This window comes from Mastomys coucha, unplaced genomic scaffold (genome assembly GCF_008632895.1).
Source record: "Mastomys coucha isolate ucsf_1 unplaced genomic scaffold, UCSF_Mcou_1 pScaffold5, whole genome shotgun sequence".
Classification (NCBI taxonomy): Eukaryota; Metazoa; Chordata; class Mammalia; order Rodentia; family Muridae; genus Mastomys; species Mastomys coucha.
In genome coordinates this window covers 79042002-79063640 of record NW_022196911.1, presented here as the reverse complement: position 1 = coordinate 79063640, position 21639 = coordinate 79042002, and the positions used below count along the sequence as shown (strand labels likewise).

At 39.9% G+C, this 21639-nt stretch overlaps 1 protein-coding gene across 1 annotated transcript in view; it reads right to left on the bottom strand.

The window, feature by feature from the left end:
• Positions 1-21639, bottom strand: part of Ap2b1 (adaptor related protein complex 2 subunit beta 1) — a 113621-nt gene that overhangs the window by 53986 nt on the left and 37996 nt on the right. Inside the window, exons 9-15 of the mRNA XM_031354054.1 lie at positions 21549-21635; positions 21333-21428; positions 16321-16436; positions 14296-14461; positions 13007-13105; positions 8744-9003; positions 4250-4442 (exon numbers count right to left, since the gene is read on the bottom strand). Coding sequence (XP_031209914.1) covers positions 4250-4442; positions 8744-9003; positions 13007-13105; positions 14296-14461; positions 16321-16436; positions 21333-21428; positions 21549-21635 — 1017 coding nt within the window. The remainder of the gene's footprint in view (positions 1-4249; positions 4443-8743; positions 9004-13006; positions 13106-14295; positions 14462-16320; positions 16437-21332; positions 21429-21548; positions 21636-21639) is intronic.

The window sequence follows — 21639 nt, the reverse complement described above, 5'->3', positions numbered from 1 at the left end:
AAAAAAAAAAAAAAAAAAAAAAAAAGGAGTTGATAAAGCTGGGCATGCAGGTGCATACCCTTGAGCCCAGCCTGCTGGGGGCTGAGGACAAACAGGGATACAGTGAGATCTTGACTAAAATGGTAAGCAACCCCAAATAAGAAAATATGAACACTCAGTTGTTTCAGTCTCCAATATCTGTATATTTGATCAAAGTTAACTTCTAGCCAAGATAGACTGAATTTCTTAAAAATCACAATGGAAACCAGGAGCTGGTGGGACACACTTTTGATCCCAGCACTTGAGAGGCAGAGAAAGGTAGCTTTCTCTTGAGTTCAAGGCCAGCCTGGTCTACAGGGTGAGTTCCAGGACAGTTGCTATACAGAGAAACCTTGTCCCAAAACCAACCAACAGACTGACCAACCAACCAACTAACCAACCAACCAACCCACTCAATAAATAAATTAATTTAATAAAACCACCAAAAAATCACAATGGAAAGAAAAAAACAAAGGTAAATTCAGAGATGTCTAATTTTAAAAATTGATTTTATATTTACTTTATTAGTGTGCATTAGTGTGCAGAGATCAAAGGAAAACCTTGAGGAGTTATTCTCTGCTTTCACCCTGGACTCGTCAATCTGAGGCTAGTTTAGGCTATATATGAAGAACCTGTCCAAAACAAAACAAAACCCAAAAGACAACAAACGCCCTGTCTCAAAAACAAGTTGGAAAGCAAGGACCAACACCTAAGGTCATCCCCTAACATCCACACACACCAGGGCTATACAGAGAAACCCTGTCTCGAAAAACCACGAAAAGAAAAAAAAAAAAATCCACACACATGCAAACTCTAACATCCACATGTGTGTGGGCACCAACACCCACACACAAACACTAAGAAACAAACACAAAAACCCCAAATGCCACAGACTACAAGGTTTTAGAAGAGCCTAACTACCTCAGGATCTCTCTTGTACAAGATATTTATACACATTATTATACAGTTTTGTGAAATGTGTCTATAAAGCTAGGATTCATTTAAGAAATGGCACTACTTATACACATTATAAGACAAACAAATTATTTTCTTCTTTAGATAACCTGAAAAGGGAATTTAGAAGTGGCCCAGTCCACTGGTGTCTGGAAACTCATTTTCCACGCAGCCAGATTTAGGCTTCTCTTGTGATATTCCTGTAGAAGGAATTTAGGTTCTCGGAGTGAATATATTAAGCTACATAGACATAAAAGTAAAAGTAAAGGCTGTTAGCACCCACATGGTGGCTCACACCTAGCTGTAACTTCAGTCCTAGAAGACACAATGCTCTCTTTTGGTCTCCAAGCAAGCATGTGGTACATACACATAAAATGAAGACAAAGCACCCATAAACATTCAATTAATTAACTAAAAAAGAAAAGAAAATGCACACCTTTTTTTGTTTGTTTGTTTGAAACAAGGGTCTTATGTTATAGCCCTAGCAGGCCAAGAGTTTCCTATGAAGACCAGATTGGCCTCAAACTACAGAGGCCTGCGTCTGCTCCCAAATGTTAGGATTAAAGGCCACTATCCCTATTCTCAAGCAAGTTCTTAGAGCCTTTACACTAATTAGGCTACGCTGGCCATCCAGCAAGTCCTGGGGATCTACCTGTCTATGCCTGTGAGTACTGGGCTTGCAAACATGTACCACCATTACCTGTTTTTAGTTGGTTGGTTGTTTTTGTTTTCTTTTTCTTTTTTCCCCCTGAAACAAGAGTTTTTCTTTGTAGCCCTGGCTCTCCTGGAACTCACTCTGTAGAGCAAGCTGTCCAGAAACTCAGAGATCTGACTGTCTCTGCCTTCCAAGTGCTCGGATTATAGTTGTACACCACCACTGCTCAGTAACTACCTGTTCTTTTTATGTGGGTGTTGGGAACCAAACTCAGGTTCTCATGCTTCAAGACTTAGCCATCTGCTGGGCAGTGGTGGCGTACGCCTTTAATCCCAGCACTTGGGAGGCAGAGGCAGGTGGATTTCTGAGTTCGAGGCCAGCCTGGTCTACAGAGTGAGTTCCAGGACAGCCAGGGCTATAAAAGAGAAACCCTGTCTCGAAAAAACAAACAAACAAACAAACAAAAGATTTAGCCAGCTCCCCAGCTCCTTCAACAGCCTTTTCATTTGAAGCAGTATTTACCAAGTTTCATCTTTATTTTTTTTAATTACATTAAATGTAGGTTTGGTAGGTATATGCTCTCAGATAAATTCACTGGCCCCAGGAAAGGAAGCCATGGGAAAGGAGAGAAGTAGAAGAGAAAGGAAAGTGCATAGGTAGAGAGAGAAGAAAAGAAGTTTCATCTTTGTATATTACTTATCTATCCATTACCTGTTAGAATTGTGGCCCTGGAAATATCAAAATCCTTTCCCCCTCCATCTGTAAATGTGTAAACCCTCTTAGGTTCAATGAGAACAGGGAAAGCATTAAGGAAGTTAGGGCATAAACCTCAAGATACAATGCTCAACTTGTAGTTGATAAGTCAATACAACAGGAGCTATTTCCAGTCTTGGGCAGCTCTATGATGTTTGTCTACCTTTAGTCTGAAGAGGCTATATAGACAGCAATTGTCTTAGTCAGGGTTTCCATTCCTGCACAAACATCATGACCAAGAAGCAAGTTGGGGAGGAAAGGGTTTATTCAGCTTACTTCCACATGGCTGTTGATCACCAGAGGAAGTCAGGACTGGAACTCAAGCAGGTCAGGAAGCAGAAGCTGATGCAGAGCCATGGAGGGATGTTCTTTACTGGCTTGCTTCTCCTGGCTTGCTCAGCCTGCTCTCTTATAGAACCCAAGACTTCCAGCCCAGGGATGGCCACCACCCACAAGGGGCCCTACCCCCTTGATCACTAATCGAGAAAATGCCCCACGGCTGGATCTCATGGAGGCACTTCCCCAACTGAAGCTCCCTTCTGTGATAACTCCAGCCTGTGTCAAGTTGATACACAAAACTAGCCAGTACAGCAATGTAGAATGACATCACCAAGAGACTAGTTTCCTTCTATAACCAGTCAATGCCAAATCCTATATTCAAAAGAAACACAATAAGGAGTGTTCAACTTGTGCCAACAAGCTGGAGTCCCCTGCATGGCTTGTGACTAGACTCTGGAAACACTGCACAACTCACAAAGCTCTGACTGTATATTAGTGGATCCTCTGCCAAAGCTTAAGTGCACCTATACTGACATGGATAATCCACAAACACCACAATCCTCATAAAGCTTATGAGAAAACCCGTTATATACAGATGAGAACAGGAGCTTTGCTTCTATCATCTCTGAAATCGTATTTCCTACCTAAGGTGTGTGCCTTCCAATGCTGCTGGGAAATACATCAACTTGTCAGGTATCTGGACAGTCAGCAGAGTATCAGACACCTACACTGTGGTTCCAAGGTTGAGTAAAATCAGCAGGAAGCCATGTGACCTATCGTTTTCCTAGCCTTTCCCCACAAAATTGACGGTTGCATTTGCTATTTCTCCATCTTGTACAACAATGAAACTGGTGGCACATGTCCACAGATATTCTGGACTTTGGAGCCTTTTATTATTAGAATCCTGGAAGCTAATTAAATTGGAAGTATGACAAAGGTAGAAGAAGTGAGTAGAAGGGGAAAAAGTCGAGCAGTTCTTTCCAATTGTGACAAAGGTACATTTTAGACAAAATGCTCAAATAACTGCCTCATGTGGAAAAGGCACAAACCAATAAATATTTAAAAGATAGGGGTTATTTTTTAGGGTATGTGAATGCTGAAGCAGTTTCATTTAGCTCAGGTCTGCCTCAAACTCACTTTGTAGCTGAGGCTGACTTTGAACTCCTGATCCTCCTGCCTGTCCTCCCAGGTGATGGGATTACAGGTATGTGCCACCACACCCAACAAGGCAGAGGCTAAAAAGCCTGAAAGAGGGTGACCATTATGAAGTCACTTTAATGATATTCAGGACCAAAGGAAAACTTGTAATAAGCTTAGAAAAATAATGAACTCTGGTAAGGACATTAATAATTAAGATTGCCAAATAACATGTTGTCTAAATACTAGAAGTTCTACTTATAAGCAGGCCAACATGATAAACCTATACATGTGCAGACATACTGCACCACAATGAACAGAATAGTAATGAACTCCCTAAAGATAGATAATTCTGTCCTTTACAAAGGATATTAATGCTCATCACGGAAAGCCAAATCAAGTTCTTTAGTCTACCAAGAAGTAAAAATAACCAAGAGAAACAGTGATGCTTACCAGGCTATCCAGTCCTCCTCCAAGAAGATCCACTGCTCCCATCTGCATGGAGGACACTTGTGGGACATTGACTGGGGGACCCAGGTCAAGATTTAAAAGATCCCCTAGAAGATCACCTTGAGAGGGGATGACCTGAGGCTGCTCCAGGTTGGTTGCAGTGGTGGTACCAACAGGGCTATCACCTGCATCAGTGCTGCAATCAAACATACAGAGGCGACATGAGAAAAACCGTCTATCCATAATGCAACAAAGCAGTGAGTGACTGTCATGGGTATAATTACAAAACCCTGACAATAGGGTTAAACAAGGGGTTAAACAGGGCCAAGGTAGCTCCGTTGGTATCATCAAGATTAACCCCCAGAATCTACACATGGAAGGAGAGAAGTCTCTCCCACAAGCTGTCTTCTGTGAGACATGTGCACACACACACAGCAAACAAACACATGTTAAAACAACAAAACAAAAAACCTAAGGAACCTTTGACAAGACTTGAACATGGGGTAGTAAGGAGAATAGGAGTAAACAAGCTTTAAGAAAAAGATGAGTGGGGGCTGGAGAGATGCCTCAGTGGGTAAGAGCACTGATTGCTCTTCCTAAGGTCCTGAGTTCAAATCCCAGCAACCACATGGTGGCTCACAACCATCCGTAATGAGATCTGACGCCCTCTTCTGGTGTGTCTGAAGACAGCTACAGTGTACTTACGCATAGTAAATAAATAAACCTTTAAAAAAAAAGAGAGAGAGAGAGAAATATGAGTGAAGCTACTAATGGGGAATCTGGAGGGAAAAGAGAAATAGAAGACACTTAGGTTTGGTCTGTTTTTGTTTTGCTGCTCAAAACACATTCTACAACCACAGCTTCAAGATGCTTAATTCTCTTATGTGTTAAGAAAAATAACTACAGATGCTCAGCAGTCAACTAAAGACAAGTGACTGGCAGTCCAAGCTAGACAAAAAAAACTTGGACAGAAATTTACACACACAGCTCAGGGTAAATAGCTAGTGGAAGTTGTGTTGGTAAAAGCAGGGGATCTAGAATCAGACATCGAAGATCAAGTGTAGGCTTCCCATAGTGTTAACTATAGGTGACAACTCTATGACCAAGTTTCTTAGTCAAGTGAATGTAAAACATACCACCCAAGGCAGGCTATCAAAGTGGGGCTCTAAGGAAAGCATGATGTTAAGTGGTGGAGTCTTGTGGTTATCAACAGTGGCAATGGTTGGCACAAGTTCCCTAAATATGAAGTAGGGAGTATGAAGAGAAGCACTGGAAGAGTTCAGACAGACCTTCTGAGTTAACCAAGACTAGCAACCAGAGAAAAGAAGGAACAGGGGCTCTGACTTGAATCTGGAACATCCCCCAAGGTCACAGTTTGAATATGCAGCCCCTCGCTTGTCACACCGTTCTGACAGTTGTGGAGAATTCAGGGGACATGGGCCTGGCAAGCAGAAGTCAATCACTAGAGGCAGGCTTTGGAAAGTTCTATCTGCTTCCTCTTTCTTCAAGGAGAACAGCTGCTGCCTCACACTCCTGCTGCCATGATTAGGGGTGTCCCTGTCTCCCTAACTTCTCTGCTATGACAGAGAAAACCCTGGAGACCATGGGCCAAAGGAAACCCTACTCTCTTGTTTCTGTTACCTATTTTGCCACAGTAATAAGATAAATGTGTTAGTTACTTATCTCACTGCTGTAACAAACTACCTGATAAAAGCCAATAAGAATGTTTCTTTGGTTCACAGCTGACCACAGCCTGTGTCATAGTACAGCCCACATTTTGGTTAGACCTTTCCAATTACCCAATCTAGACAATCTCCACAGACATGCCCTAAGGTTTATTCCCACAGTTGTTGGAAGTAGACCATTAGGAGAGAGCTACTGAAAGTTACATTTGCCTCTGGTACTAGCCTGCTCTCCTCTACTTCATCTGCCACCACATGAACAAGCAGCTGCCTCACACTCCTAAAGCCATGAATAGAGCACTCCTGGTGTCAGGTCTTCTCCATTAAAATGGACTGAAAACCCTTTGAAACCCCAGGCCAAATAACATACTGCATAGGGATGGAAGGACAGTTTCTTAATGATGAGATCCCTTCTACTTGCTTCCTCCTTGAAGGTATTTCTGTCAGAAGTTATCACATGATAACTAACCAAAACAAGACAGAGATTAAAGAGAAGCTATGAAAGATATCTGAGGAGAAATCAATGAAGCCATGTCAAGAAGGAACAAATAAGGGCAGAAGTACAGATGTAAGGAATACATAAACATATAAGCTAATCTTTGCATGTGAAATTCCACCAACTTACAACATGAGCCATCCAAGAAATATGACAGAATATGTGCATTTATTAGTACCTCAAAATGCATACTTTTCCTTACTACAATGAATGAATATTCTAAGAGGGTACGTACGATCAGAGGACAAGATATAGTCCTGTCAATTCAAGAGAAATATGGAAGATCAAGAAAAGTCATGAGTATACACCCAAAAAATTCAATATCCAATATTTCCCATTGTGAAGTCATGTAAAGTAATTACACAAATACCTTCAAAGAAACTCTCAAAGGCTAACTTGTCTTAAATCAGACAGCTCTTTACCACGCCACCTTCATAAAGCAGCTGGCAAATGTGGAGCACAAGAAGCACTCAGGTAGACAGTACTTCCTAAAGGCCCAGTGATGCCACCTTTGAACTTCTGCAAGAGGCAGGCTCAAGCTTTCAAGGGTTGGCTTATTTTATGTCACAAGTACAATACTAACTAACTTTTGTTGCTGAAGAATTAGGGCAGGACTGTACAAGATATGTCATTTTCAGCAATTCATCACACACACACACCTTATAGTTTTGGATGGGTTGGGGTGCTGGAGATTCAACATAGGGGCTTTACAGGTACTAGGCAAGCACTCTACTACTGAAGTATATTCCTAAGCCATCATCCCCATTTATACCAAAGAGTATTTCTCCTGTATCAGACTTTAAAGACAAAAATAAGTACGAATGGATAAGGGGCTTTGATAAGAACCTATGTAGAAAGTCAGATCCTGTTGCCCAGGCCTGCCTGCAATCCTAGCTTCATGGGAAGTTTCTAGGCTGCACAATGAGTTCTGGCCAGCCTTGTGCACATAAGACCCTGTCTTAGAAAAACAAAAGTACAGCTGGAGAGATGGCTCAGAGGTTAAGAGCACTGACTGCTCTTCCAGAGGTCCTGAGTTCAATTCCTAGCAAACACATGGTGGCTCGTAATCATCTGTAATGGAATCTGATGCCCTCTTCTGGTGTGTCTGAAGACAGTGATATTCATTATATATACAAAATCTTTAAAAAGAAGGAGAAAAAAGAAAAACAAAAGCAAAAAGAGTTTATTAGTGCCCAGCAGTGGTGGCGCATGCCTTTAATCCCAGCACTTGGGAGGCGGAGCCAGGTGGATTTCTGGGTTCAAGGCCAGCCTGGTCTACAGAGTGAGTTCCAGGACAGCCAGAGCTATATACAGAGAAACCCTGTTTCAAAAACCAAAAAACCAGAGTTTATTAGTGTTCCTCTTCCCTGATTATAAAATTGAGGGAGGTAAAAAGTTGCATGTTTCCTGTGCTCTACTCCAAATATACTTTCCTTACTTAACCTAATTTGGTGACAATAGAAACTAAGCATACATAATGGAAAGCTGTATCTATGTGTAGACTCTAGTTGTTCATATATTTCAATCCTGCCAAAGTATGTTGTTAATAGTTTTCCCATAGTCATTTCTGCAAGAGAAAAAGTATCTTCATAATGTTTCTCTGTGTATGTGGGCATGTGCCTCCACATGCAGGACAGAGGACATCTTGAGGTGGTGTTTCTCAGGTGCTGTGTTTATTTTTTTGGAAGATATTTTTCTTTTCATTTATGTGTATCTGTCTGTATTTAAGTGCATGATGCATGTGTTGCATATCCAGGGAGACCAGATGTTGGTCATCTGGAGCTGGAGTTACAGGTGAGTCACTCAGTGTAGCACTGGGAACTGAACTCTGGTCCTCTGGAAGAGCACCAACAATGCTGAACCACTGAGCTCCAGCTCACACTGCCTTGCTTTTTGAGCCAGCATCTCTCACTGAGAGCTGTAGCTTATTGATTAGTTTGGCTAGCCAGTGAGCCCCAACAACTTCCCGGGCTCCCCCTCTCCAGTGTTCACTACCAGCACTCACTACCAAGCCTAGTTTTTTTCCTCTTGGGTTCTGCAGATCAAATTACTTTTACCAACTGAGCTATCTCCTCAGCCCCAGCATCTAGTACATTACCAGGGACTTAAGCAACTTCTAAACTTTATCAATACAAATAATATTCATTGTAATTGTCTATAGTTTTACTGTATTCCTAGACTGGAATTCAGAGAAAGAAGCTCTTCAGAGCAGCAAGAGTGTAGAATGTACAGCAAGCTCTTTTCCAGTACAGAGCAGAAGGAAGAAAAACTGCCTAAACAACAAGTCACTTCTCACTGAAGAGACCTCCACCTGCTTACCTCCCATGATGAATTGGCAAGTGTTTGCGATGAATCCCATGACTCCCTTCCACAAAAGCATTTGGAGGTTTATGGTACACAGAGGCCAAAGAACCAATGTGGCAGATGAGCTCATCCAGGAGGGTAGGCTCAATGAGGTCTGTCTCCTCAGAGATCAATGGCTTCTCAGACAACACTACTTCTTTGGCTGTCACAGGGTCAGTTGAAAGAAGGCGCCAATATATATAACCCCGATCTCGAAGGTCAGGATTATCAGAATCCTAGGGAAAAGCAAAGGCAAGGTGATCTAGATGGATCTGTTTTCCACAGAGACACCAAGCTGCCAGACCTACTGTCAAGGCACTGTTGTAGTGACTCATGCAGACTAGCTATTAAAATGATATTTTACCAAGACTTAATAATAATCTATAGTTATAATTCTATATGCCTAATGTTTCAAGGAATTTAAACATATTTTGAGATGGGCTAATGCCCAGACTCAAATTCCAAAGCAAGAAGAGAAGAAAAAAACACTATAATCCAGTAATAGTTAAATGGCCTTGGGAAACAAAAATAGTATTTTAAATAATTACACTGAGGTATGATGAGCTAGCTCAGTGGGCAGTAGCTGATGAGCCTTGTGAGCTGAGTTCAACCTCTGCGACCTATGATAGGAGGAGAGAGAACTGACTCCCTATAAGCTGTCAACTAACTTCTATAAGCACAGTATGATGTGTGCAATAAATAAAAATGTGCCAGCCTTTAAAAAATATTTATTATTTTACTTGTACCAGTGTTCTACCTGCATAAATGTAAGTGCACTATGTATATGCAGTACCTATAGAGGTTACCGGAGGGTGTCAAAGCCCCTGGAACTAGAACTACAGATGGCCATAAGCAACTATGTTGGCGCTGGAAATGAACTTGGGTCATTTGCAAGAGCAGTAAGTACTATTAACCACTGAGTCATCTTCCTTCTCTCATGTGTAAGCTTAAATAAAAAACCAAAATTGCTACATAAGCCATATGTAGAGGTACACGCCTCTAATTCCAATACTCAGGACACTGAGGTGGACACTGATTGCATAAATTTGAAGGCAGCCCAGGATATGTACTGAGTACTGAGCCAGTTAGAGCTGCATAGCAAGATACCCTCTCTAAATTAATTAATTAATAAAAATTAATAAATATGGCAATGAAAATTGGCAGGAATTTTCTTGACACATATTATACCTTACATGTTTTCCTCATACATTCCTTAAAATTTTTAAAAATTTTTACTTACGAGTATGTGTCTACTTGCCTATATATGTACTATATGTGTACAGAACCCATGGAAACCAGATGGTTGCATCAGATTCCCTGGAACTGGAGTTACAGACATCATGAGCCCCTATACAGATACTAGGAATTGAACCTAGTTCCTTTACAAGAGCAGCAACTGCTCTTACCCACTAAGCCACCTCTCTATCTTGGTTCAAATACCTATATGCATCTCTTATGCCAACACTGGCTAAGTCCCAGCATTAGAAAGAGATCACATACAGTGCCTGACTCAAGAGCTCATAAAAGTACAACAAATTAAAACAAACAACAGCGACACAAAAAAACCCAACAACAAAGCATTAAAGAATATATAAATGTATGTGCTTTCAAAAGGAGTAACACTTGAGAATTCAGCGCTCTTTTTGTTCTAGTTTTAAAGTGATTTTATGCATATGCATATCTTAAAAAAATTATAATATGCTGAGCACAGTGGCACACACCTTTAATCCCAGCATCCAGGAGACAGAAACAGGCAGATTTCACGGAGGTCAAGGCCAGCCTGGACTACATACTGAGATGAGACACTGTCCTGAAAAGAAAAACAAAAGCAAGCACACAAATTATAATCATGCCACACCAAGATTTATAAGGGTATAAAATAAAAAAGAAAATCCTTGGCAAATTATCCAATCCCTTCCTGATCTCCACTCCAATAACGATGATTAGCAGGCAATATGTTCTGTCTTGAGGAGGACACACACTTTTGGCATAAGAACCAGTTTCATATCATACACACTGCTCCATAAGCTACTTTTATACACATTCATGTGCATAATAAAAATGAAAATAAAATTCTAAAATATTTCCAAGAGTACATATAAGTGAATTTTTTTTGTTGTTTTGTTTTGTTTTTTTGAGACACGGTTTCTCTGGGTATCCCTGGCTGTCCTGGAACTCACTCTGTAGTCCAGGCTGGCCTTGAACTCAGAAATCACCTGCCTCTGCCTCCCAAGTGCTGGGATTAAAGGCGTGTGCCACCACTGCCCTGCTCTATATAAGTGAATTTTTAAGAAGTAATTAGTAATAGGAAAATGAGAGCTCAAAACTGGCAAAGTAATATAGAAGGGGTTGAAAATTTCATAATATAACATTAGAAACAGAAGAAACAGACAGGAAAATGGTTAATCTGTGAATCAGATTCTATGCAAGATACACATCTTAACTGGTTATTGTGTTAAAGTCAGCCTGTTCTCAAAGACATTGCTAAATCTAATGGATTCATCATCTTATTAGTTACACTATAAATAAAAAAAATATTTTGATTTTATTGGATCTGAATGGTGACATTTTTTTCCAGTGCTAAAATTGGCCCTGTGGATTCTAGGCAAGTGCTATCTGACTGGGTATATTTCCCAGCACTTTAACAATTTTTAAAATTTTATTTTGTGACAGAGTCTCACTAACTTTCCCAGGTAGACTTGAACTTTTTATCCTCCTGACTTAGCCTCCACAGCATGTGAGATATCAGGCCCGTGCTACCAGGGCTGGTTGTGACCTCTTATGTAAGGTCAATGGCCACATTCCCAAATTAGAATCCACTTTTTTCTTCTGACCAGAAATGTTATGTAATGGTTAGGGTTAACTGTTAACTTGACAGTATACGTAATTACCTGACAGACAGGGCTCTGGGTATGTTGGGAGGGGAGGTGTAGGAGGGGCTATGGTCATTATGATAACTGATATATGTAAAAGACCCACTTTAAGTACTGGTGGGGGATCCTGGTAATCTAGATGGAGAAAGGAGCCTGGGCAGCACACTTGCAAGCTTAGTCCTTGTTCCCAACTGCAGACACGATGGAACCAGCTGCCCTATGCTCCTCTTCCTGTGCTTCCAGCCATGCTGGATTAGAATGTGAACTCTGAACCAGAATAAACCTTCTCTTCCTGAAGTCGCTTCACCATAACAGGAAAAGAAATACGCATCATATAATTCAAGTATCAAAACACTTAAGGAAACAGCATAAGCGCTTTCGAGTGATCTCTATGAGAAAGGCGCCACTTTGAAAGGCAGATCAAACACACAGCACTTCACATGAAAGCTGAAGTCACCCGCAGATACCAGATTCATATTTTCACATATGTAGGTTTTTCTCTCACATATATTCACATATTAACAATACATAATTTAAATCAAAGTTTCAAAAGTATCACAAAAGCTGGGATCATCCAGTATAAAATTTTTTATTTTATGTGTCTCTGGGTCTTCATGAGTGTATGTATATGTACACAGGTGTACAGGAGCCTGCACAGATCAAAAAGAGGTGTGGGATCCTATAGAACTGGGGATATGGCTGGTTGTGGACCACCATGTGGGTGTTAAGAACCAAAACCCAGCTCTCTGTGAGAACAACAAATTCTCTTAACAGCTGAGCCATCTCTCCAGCCTCAGTCAGCTGAGCTAAACCTATATTAGCCAGATACAACTTAGCAGAATCTGTTAAGAGATTTAGTATTTTCAAACTAAACCCTGCCCCAAATGAACCTTCCTGGAAAATATTCTGGCTAATTTTATTTCAACTTGACAAAAACTAGAGTCATCTGAGAGAGAAACTCAGTTGAGAAAATGCCTCCACAAGACCAGACTTAGGCAAGGATTTCCTTAATTACTGATTGGTGGGAGAAGGCCCAGCCAATTATGAAAGGCCAACCAGTGGTCCTGGGTTCTATAAGAAGGCAGGCTGAGGAAGCCACAAGGATCAAGCCTATAAGCAGCTCTACTCCATGGCCTCTGCATCAGTTCCTGCCTCTAGGTTCCTGCTGGGTTGGAGTTGCAGTGTAGCTTCCCTCGATGGACTATGGTTCAGGGTATGCAACCAATAAAGCTTTTCTTCCCCACCTTGTTCTTCATTGTGGAGTTAACCACAGCAACAGTAGCCTTGAATGAGACAAGAAGTACCATCGAGTCTAACCACGTGGAGCACCACAAGTCAGCCTTGTGGATGCTCTCCAATCTCTCACCTGTGTGGCCAAGCTCAAGACCTGTTGGACCAGCTCCTGGGTTTCTGATGGCTTCTTGAGAAACAGCTTCACTATGGCGGTAAGCAGCGTGAGCTGCACCTAAAAAACAAAATTCAACATCATCTCTAAGTCATATCTCTTCAACTACGAATCACTGCTAGTGGTTATAAGATGAAAGGTTAAAGCTTAGCCAGTGTAACAAAACAGCAGCCAAAAGCAGTCTCTCAAGTACAAAGCAGTCACTGACCATGCACTAGTCTCTTATTTTCCAGTTTCATTTTTGGTATAAAAAATGGCTTTTTTTCTGGGCCAGATTTCCAACTGTTCTTTAGTTTAATAAAAAAAAAAATTGATGATGATGATGATGTGTCTGGATGCATGATGTGTGTGAGTGCATGTGTCACAGTGCATACACGGAGGGCAAGGACAACTTTGTGGAGTCAGTTCTCTCCTTCTACCTTTACACGAGTTCCAAGGACCAAACTCTAGGTTACCAGGCTTGTCCTCTGAGTCAGTCTTTAAATGTATTTTTTAATGTACATACATAAAGTAGGAAGACTGGCTCTTGATCAAACTGTGTATTATTTACTTTGACCAAAGCTTACAAGTCTGAAGGACTCATGAAATCATTTGTCATACTGGGATAAGAGCCAAAACAGAATTGTGTCAGATTAGAGCCAATTAGAGAGAGCCTGCTGTGCCACTATTAATATTAAGCCTATTAAATTAAATATAATGGATTACATTCTCTAACTTCTATTTGCTATAAGCACAAATGCCAGGGAGAAAGGGCTTAATAATCTGACTGCCTCTCTGGGCCTTTGACTCTAATTTTAGTAGGAGAGAGAACAGATGGGGAGGAATCTAATCATCTATAGAGAATCTTTCAAACCTCGCTATGCTGTACTGTAACGAGCAACAGCAAATACCAAGGACAATATGTAATCATCCTTAAGTGACAGAAAATAAAAACCTGATTACTGCTCGCCTTCACTGCAGGGAAGCTCGCTCATTTCTGGTAAGAAATGACTATGTCAGTGCTTCTCACTCTCTGGGAGCACAGGCTCACCAACCTGTGTCTCTACAGCCCCCAAATGTCCCAATGCCCATTATAGTCTATGACCACTGCTCTAAGCTCTAAAGCTGTTATCTAGAAACCAAAAGAATAATAATCACTTTTGAGATGAAGAAACCATGACAAACAAACATACACATAAAAACTAGCTAACATTTTACCTTCTTGGTTCTCATTCTGAAGAGATCTAGAACACTGAATGGAAGAGACTCACCTGGGTGCTTTCATCATGAAAACCCTCCAGGAAGCTCTCTAGTAATTCATCAGCGTTATCAATTCTCTCAGCATATTCTCCTACAATCCAAATCATAGCTGCTCGGGCATCAGGTTCATCCAGGGAGTCCAAGTTTTCACAGAGCGTGGCAATAATACTTTCATACCTGTTACAACAAATGGATACAGTTACTAAGGCCAAAACTAAGAACTGTACTTAACAGAAGAAGCTAAAGTAAAAAAACCATACACAAGGGACTCCAAGCCACAAAGGTTTTTAGTCACCAGAAATTTAAGTCAAAAATGTATGGCCTAGATTTTTCTTCAAATATGCTTTAAAATATATTTTTAATTTACAATTTTATAATTTTTTTACACATATGAGTGTTTAGCGTGCATGTATGTGTGTGTATCACATGAAGGTCTGATACCTGCAGAGGTCAGAAGGCATTGGATCTCCTGGGAGTGGAGATACAGATGACTGTGAACCACGTTCTTCAATTATGGTTTGTTTTGTTTTGTTTTGTTTGCTTGTTCATTTTGTTTTTGAGACAGGGACTCTCTATGTAGCCCTTGCTGTCCTATGATTCACTCTGTAGATCAGGCTGGCTTTGAACTCACAGAGATCCACTTGCATCTGCCTCCTTAGTGCTGGTACTAAAGGAGTGTGCCACCAAAACCAGCTCAATTATGTTTTAGTAACTAAGTTTTAAACTTTTATAAGAGTTCATGAGACAGACATATTCACAAGGAAAAAATTAACCTGTGGTATAAGAAACTACTATTATCTTGTGTCTAAAATCAACCTTTCTTATAATAACATGTTCACCATGCTGAATCTATGTCCTTTACTAATGTAATTTAAAATTTCATGTTTATTACTGAAGACTGAACCTAGGATCCAACACATGCTAGGCAAAGTCTTTCCTAGGAGCGGTATCCTAAGCCTACTGTTCTCTTCTTGTTTAAAGCAGGTCTTGCTAGGTTGGCTTGAACTTGTACTTGAGATTATAGGCCTATGTCACCAGATCTAGCTAGCTAATGTGATTTTAAACATTAGACTGAAACAGAATAAATTAATGTGGATAACTAGTATACTAGGCCAAGTATGTGCCCTATTCCTACTTATTAAACTAGGCTTTTGACTATTTTCTTGAAGTTAAACTGTCATAACCCCTTATTTACACAAGTTTTACACATTTCTCTATTGATCATTTTTTTTTCCTTAACCTCTAACAAAACAGTTCAGAAACCTGATCCTTCACTTTTGGGGGTAGTTCAGTAAAAGGTGGTGATCCTCTTTCTAAAAATAAGACTTCTTAAGACAAAACAAAAAACCTTACAAAAACCCAAATCCCACACGAACTCTGGACTGTATATCTCAGAATCAAAGTATTTTGATTTATAAACTAAGAGGCCCAATCCAAAACCGCTGTCAGGTAAAGTATCCCTGTGGGGGCAGTCCAGCACTGCAGCAGAGGCCGGGCAGTAACTTACTGAATGCATTCTGCTGTTCCCACAAGGCAGTGGGCCCCACGCAGAGTAAGCAGCATGGCTGCTGGAAAAGAGGCCTCAGGACTCATCTACCACATCGAGGCCATTCTGAGAGAATAATCATTTGTCTGGCATAGAGTGAGTGTATCCAGACAACTAGGAATAAATAGGCTTCCTGTTTAATGGTAATTCTGACAACAAATAATCTTATGTGTTTGATTTGGTCTATGCCAATAGGCGATATATACTAAAGCTGAACCTCATTTCTACAAAAATAATAAACAGCTGCTATGGTGGCTCATGCCCACAATCCCAGCACATGGGGCCAACTTGAAACTCCATACCCATATGTAAATGAGAAGTTTTAGTATCTGTCTGATACCCACTTATATATCTTTGACTTTTCATAAGAAATATCTACTATGACCAGTTATATTAAGAATAATAATTCTTACCAAGTCAATTTCAAAGTGCCTTACTTATACGTTTCCCAAAGGATCTGAGAAAGAAGATTACAAGAATTTTGACATACTTGTTGGGGTATTTTCGGAAGATGTCCCTGATGACAACAATTGCCTCTTGGACCACATAATTTACTTTGGTCTGGATTAGATCTAGCAGTGTGCTTACACAGCGTTCTGCTGATTGCTAGGGAAAGAAACATCAAAACTTATGTCAATCCAGTAACTATCTCAACACAAAAAAGGAAATATACCAGTACAATGACTAAGTCAGACAGGCACTGAATCTGATAAAGCTATGAGAGGCTAAATTTTACAATGTATATCAGCATTAAAAATTCTAGGAATATACTAGATTTTATTCATTAGAAAACACTCTGAGCCTGGCAGTGGTGTCGCACGCCTTTAATTTCAAGCACTTGGGAGGCAGAGGCAGGTGGATTTCTGAGTTCGAGGCCAGCCTGGTCTACAGAGTGAGTTCCAGGACAGCCAAGGCTACAACAGGGAAACCCTGTCTCGAAAAAACAAACAAACAAACAAAACAACACACTGAAAAAGGTTTTGGGTTTGGTTTTGTGTGTTTTGCTAGGAGCAAACCTAGAGCCTCACACAGGCTAGTCAAGAGCTCTACCACTGAGCTGTCTCTATCTTCCACATAGCTCTGTTAAATGAGTAAACATTAACCTGGACAACTGGAAAAACAAAAATTAAAAAAAAAAAAAAAAATCCAGGGACTGTGTGAGGAAAAAAAGGTAATTAAAGGACACCCAGGATCAGAGGTGAGGAGGACATAACATCTGTCCCAACACCGGGAGTAACTAGGACCAGCGGGACCAGGCCCACAGGAACTCTGCCAGCCCAGTGGCTTGGGTTGCTTCTGGTCTGTCTGGGCCAGCTAGTGCCCTGAGCAGACCTTAGGCACAAACTCTGCAGTCATTCCCAAAATACCCAGGGGAAGCTCCACTCTCAGGTGCTCTAACAAGCCCAGGGTAACAGGATCCCAGAACCACAGGATCACAGAGACAGATTGACTCTGAGGAGTTCTGACACATTCAGGATCACAGGAAAGACAGGCTCCAATCAGATTTTGCAAGGGCAGGTAGCAGCAGAGATAACCAGATGATGCGGGGCAAGCGTAAGAATATAAGCAACACAAACCAAGGTTACTTGGCATCATCAGAACCCAATACTCACACCATTGCAAGTCCGGGACACACCATCACACCGGAAAAGCGAGACTCAGATATAAAATCATTTCTCATGATGATGATACAGGACTTTAAGAAAGACATAAATAGCACCCTCAAAGAAATACAGGAGAACACAGGTAAACAGCTAGAAGCCCTTCAAGAGGAAACACAAAAATCTCTTCAAGAACTACAGGAAAACACAATCAAACAGGTGAAGGAAATGAACAAAACCATCCATAATCTAAAAATAGAAATAGAAACAATAAGGAAATCAGAAAGAGAGACAATCCTGGAGATAGAAAACCTAGAAAGAAATCAGGAGTCGTAGATGGAAGCATCACCAACAGAATACAAGAGATAGAAGAGAGAATCTCAGGGCAGAAGACTCCATAAAAAACATTGGCACAACAGTCAAAGAAAATGCAAAAAGCAAAAAGCCCAAAACATCCAGGAAATCCAGGATGCAATGGGAAGACCAAACCTAAGGATAACAGGTATAGAAGAGAGTCAAGACTCCCATGTAATGGGCCAGTAAATATCTTCAACAAAATTATAGAAGAAAACTTCCCTAACCTAAAGAAAGAGATGCCCATGAACATACAAGAAGTCTACAGAACTCCAAATAGACTGAACCAGAAAAGAAATTCCTCCTGTCACGTAATAAAAACACCAAATGCACTAAACAAAGAAAGAATTTTAAAAGCAGTAATGGAAAAAAGGCAAGTAACATATAAAGGCAGGCCTATCAGAATTACAGCAGACTTCTCACCAGAGACTATGAAAGCCAGAAGATCCTGGGCAGATGCCATATAGACCCTACAAGAACACAAATGCCAGCCTAGGCTACTATACCCAGCAAAACTCTCAATTGCCTTAGATGGAGAGAACAAGATATTTCATGATAAAACAAAATTTACACAATATCTTTCTACAAATCCACACAAACCTAATTCCACCTCTTACAACAAAAACAGGAAATATCAATTAGTTTTTCTTAATATCTTAATTTGAAAATTAATATTACCAACATATCCTAATCGATTGAAATCCAAAAAAATGAGGAATTAGAAATTTATTGACTGTCATCCAATGGTGTCTCTAATTTGGTAATTGGAGAAATAGGCCCAATATTACACAATCCATATACACTTTCAGCTTGTTTGTTCGTGACAATGTCTTATACAACATAATGGTCTTGAGATCTTGCTTCTCCTATCTCAGCCTCCCTATTAGTAGTATTGTTTATTTCATGTTCTTATACTATACTATGGTTTTCAGAACAGCTTACATATTTTAAAAGTATTTATATACCCAAAAGAAATGCAGACAATTAAACTGGGAGGAGGTTTGTAAGAGAACAACAAAGAGTAAGACTGACTGCTTTGCTTGACGTTTATAACTCTTGTATCAAGTTACCACAGTAAGAGCCAAGATTTTAAGCTCTAATAAATATAAAACAAACAAACAAAAACACTATACATTTGTGTTCATTTAAAAAAATATTAGTAGTGATGTATTATTTTGAAATATACAGTTAATATGTTTGGAGTTATTTAAAATTTATATTGAGAAAAACGTATGTATTTTCAGTATTGCAGTAGATAAGCATCGACATACGAGTGTTAAATTGATTGTTGTTTTATATCAAACAACTTTTATAATACTCATTTTTATTGTTATATTTTATAAATTTTAAAGAATATGACAAAGATATTATAGGTATTGAAAGGGGGAGTCTCTGGGACAAGTTGGGGTACAAAAGGAAAACAAGAATGTGATTTAATTCTATTTACTAAAAATATGTTTTTAAATGTTAACAAATTCAGATAAATTGAAATCATGTAACTTTTCTCATTATAATACAATAAAACTTAAAAAAAAAAGAAAGAAAGGTAATTAAAGAACATATTAAATCCGGGATCGTTACTGGAATTCTTAAGTGAACAGAGACTGAATAGGATGTTTTTGGTGTTTCTTTACTGGTCTCTCCTTCCCTCCCCACCTCCCCTCCTCTCTCTTTCTCCTTTCCTCCCCCTCCCTCTCTTTGTGTGGGTTTGTGTGTGTACATGCTTGCTTTCTCTGATGTGGGTGCTGAAATCTGGGCTCTGGTTCTCATGACAGATCAGCAAATATTCTAAACCATCTCTCTGGCCTCCTGCACAGTGTGTTTTTAAACCTCCTAGAAATTTTGTATGGACTTAAAAATATAAATTTTTCTTGCAGTTACCTATGGCTGGAAATATCCTAGAAGATTTTGTTTATTGGTTTTTTGAGACAGGGCTTCTCTGTGTAGCTCTGGCTGTCCTAGAACACACTCTGTAGACCAGGCTGACCTTGAACTCAGAAATCTACCTGCCTCTCAAGTGCTGGGATTAAAGGTATGTACCACCACATCTGGCTTCTATTTATCTTTTATTAATTGAATATATAATACAAACTGATAAAATAGATTTCTTGATACTGTGATTTTTAAAAGGATAGGATTGTGAGAAAAGTCCCCAAACTCAATGACAAGTCTGACCAGTTATCCCTCTGAACTATTACAAGTCATTAAACCTTGTGCCTCTTGTCACAATTCAAAAGGAAGCACACAACGTCATCTAAAACTTTTGACTCTCACAGCCTCCAGATTTAGTCATCTAAAAGGGATGGAGGTATGAGGTAAGTAGAATCACTAAAATACAAGTCCAATCTAGACTCTGGAGAAGTCTATAAGTCTAAAAAAAAAAAAAAAAAAAATCAGTAAGTGGTATTGTATTAGGGCCAGCCAGATGGATCATGAGATAAAGACACTGGCTACCAGGCCTAATGACTTGAGATTGATCCCCAGGAGCCTCATGGTGGAAGGAGAGAATCAATTCTAACAAATTGTCCTCTGACTTCCACATATGTACCTTGGCTCATGCTGCCTCCTCAAACAATAAATATATAAATATAATAAATAAATAGGTAGTATCAAAAAAGTTAAAATCAAAACAAAATACAACACCTAAGGACATATGTTAACCAAAAGCAATGTGTGGAAAAGAAAACAAAATAACAGCTAGGCATAGAGGCTCATGCCTGGAATCCCACATTTGGAAGATTGAGGCCAAGAGAATTTGAGTTTGGGGCTAGCCTGGGCTACAGAGTAAGACTCTGTCTTAAAAAGTAAGACCAATGAGTACCCCAAAATGCTTAGGGGACAAGAGGCATGTTGAAAAGATAAAAATCTATAATTTAGAAATCAATAAATAATAACAAAATTATTTATAGATATGGAAATATAAAAAAAAAATACAAAAAAGTTAAAAGTCATACGTTTTGGGGAGTAGATCTAGGTAAAGAAGGGAAGGAAGCAGGGACAGTGACATTTTGTTAAAAATCTGAGTCTTGAGAAGGTTTAGGGAGTAAGAGTAATGGCTGCTCTTCCAGAGGACCTGGATTAGAGTCCCAGCACCCACATGGTGGTTCATAATCTACCATCTGAATTCTAGTTCCAGAGGGTACGAAACCCCCCCCTCTGGCCTACACAGGTAGTTGGCACACACAAGATACAGACATAATGCAGTCAAAACACCCATATATATTAAATTAATTTTTAAAAATTATTTTACTCATTAAGTATTCGCTTTATTATTTTGACAAACCTCAATGTATGCACACTGTAAAATAATGAAAGCCAGGCAGTGGTGGCGCATGCCTTTAATCCCAGCACTTGGGAGGCAGAGGCAGGAAGATTTCTGAGTTCAAGGCCAGTCTAGTCTACAGAGTGAGTTTCAGGACAGCCAGGACAACACAGAGAAACCCTGTCTCAAAAAAAAAAAACAAAAAACAAAAAAAGAAAAATAATAAAAAAAAAACCAAACACACAGAATCCCACCCACACGACCTCATCTGCTCTAGAGCCTTACCTCCACTTTGATAGCACACCGCCCAATGGCCCTCACAGCCTTGCGAACAAAGTCCACATCAACCTCAGTGGCATATTCTTTCAGCTCTGCCAGAACCTGTCAAATAACCAAGAAGTAGATAACCTTTAAAGAGTTTCAACAGCAAGGACATGGCCTTCTGAATGCCAGATCTTAAGCTCTAAGCAGGCACAAACTTAGGATAGCTTAAGGTCTGACCTGAGCAATGTTGGCTTGGGATGCAAGACGAATCATGATGTCTAGCTTCTCTAGTTTAACATAGATAGGATCATTGTACTTCACAAAGAAG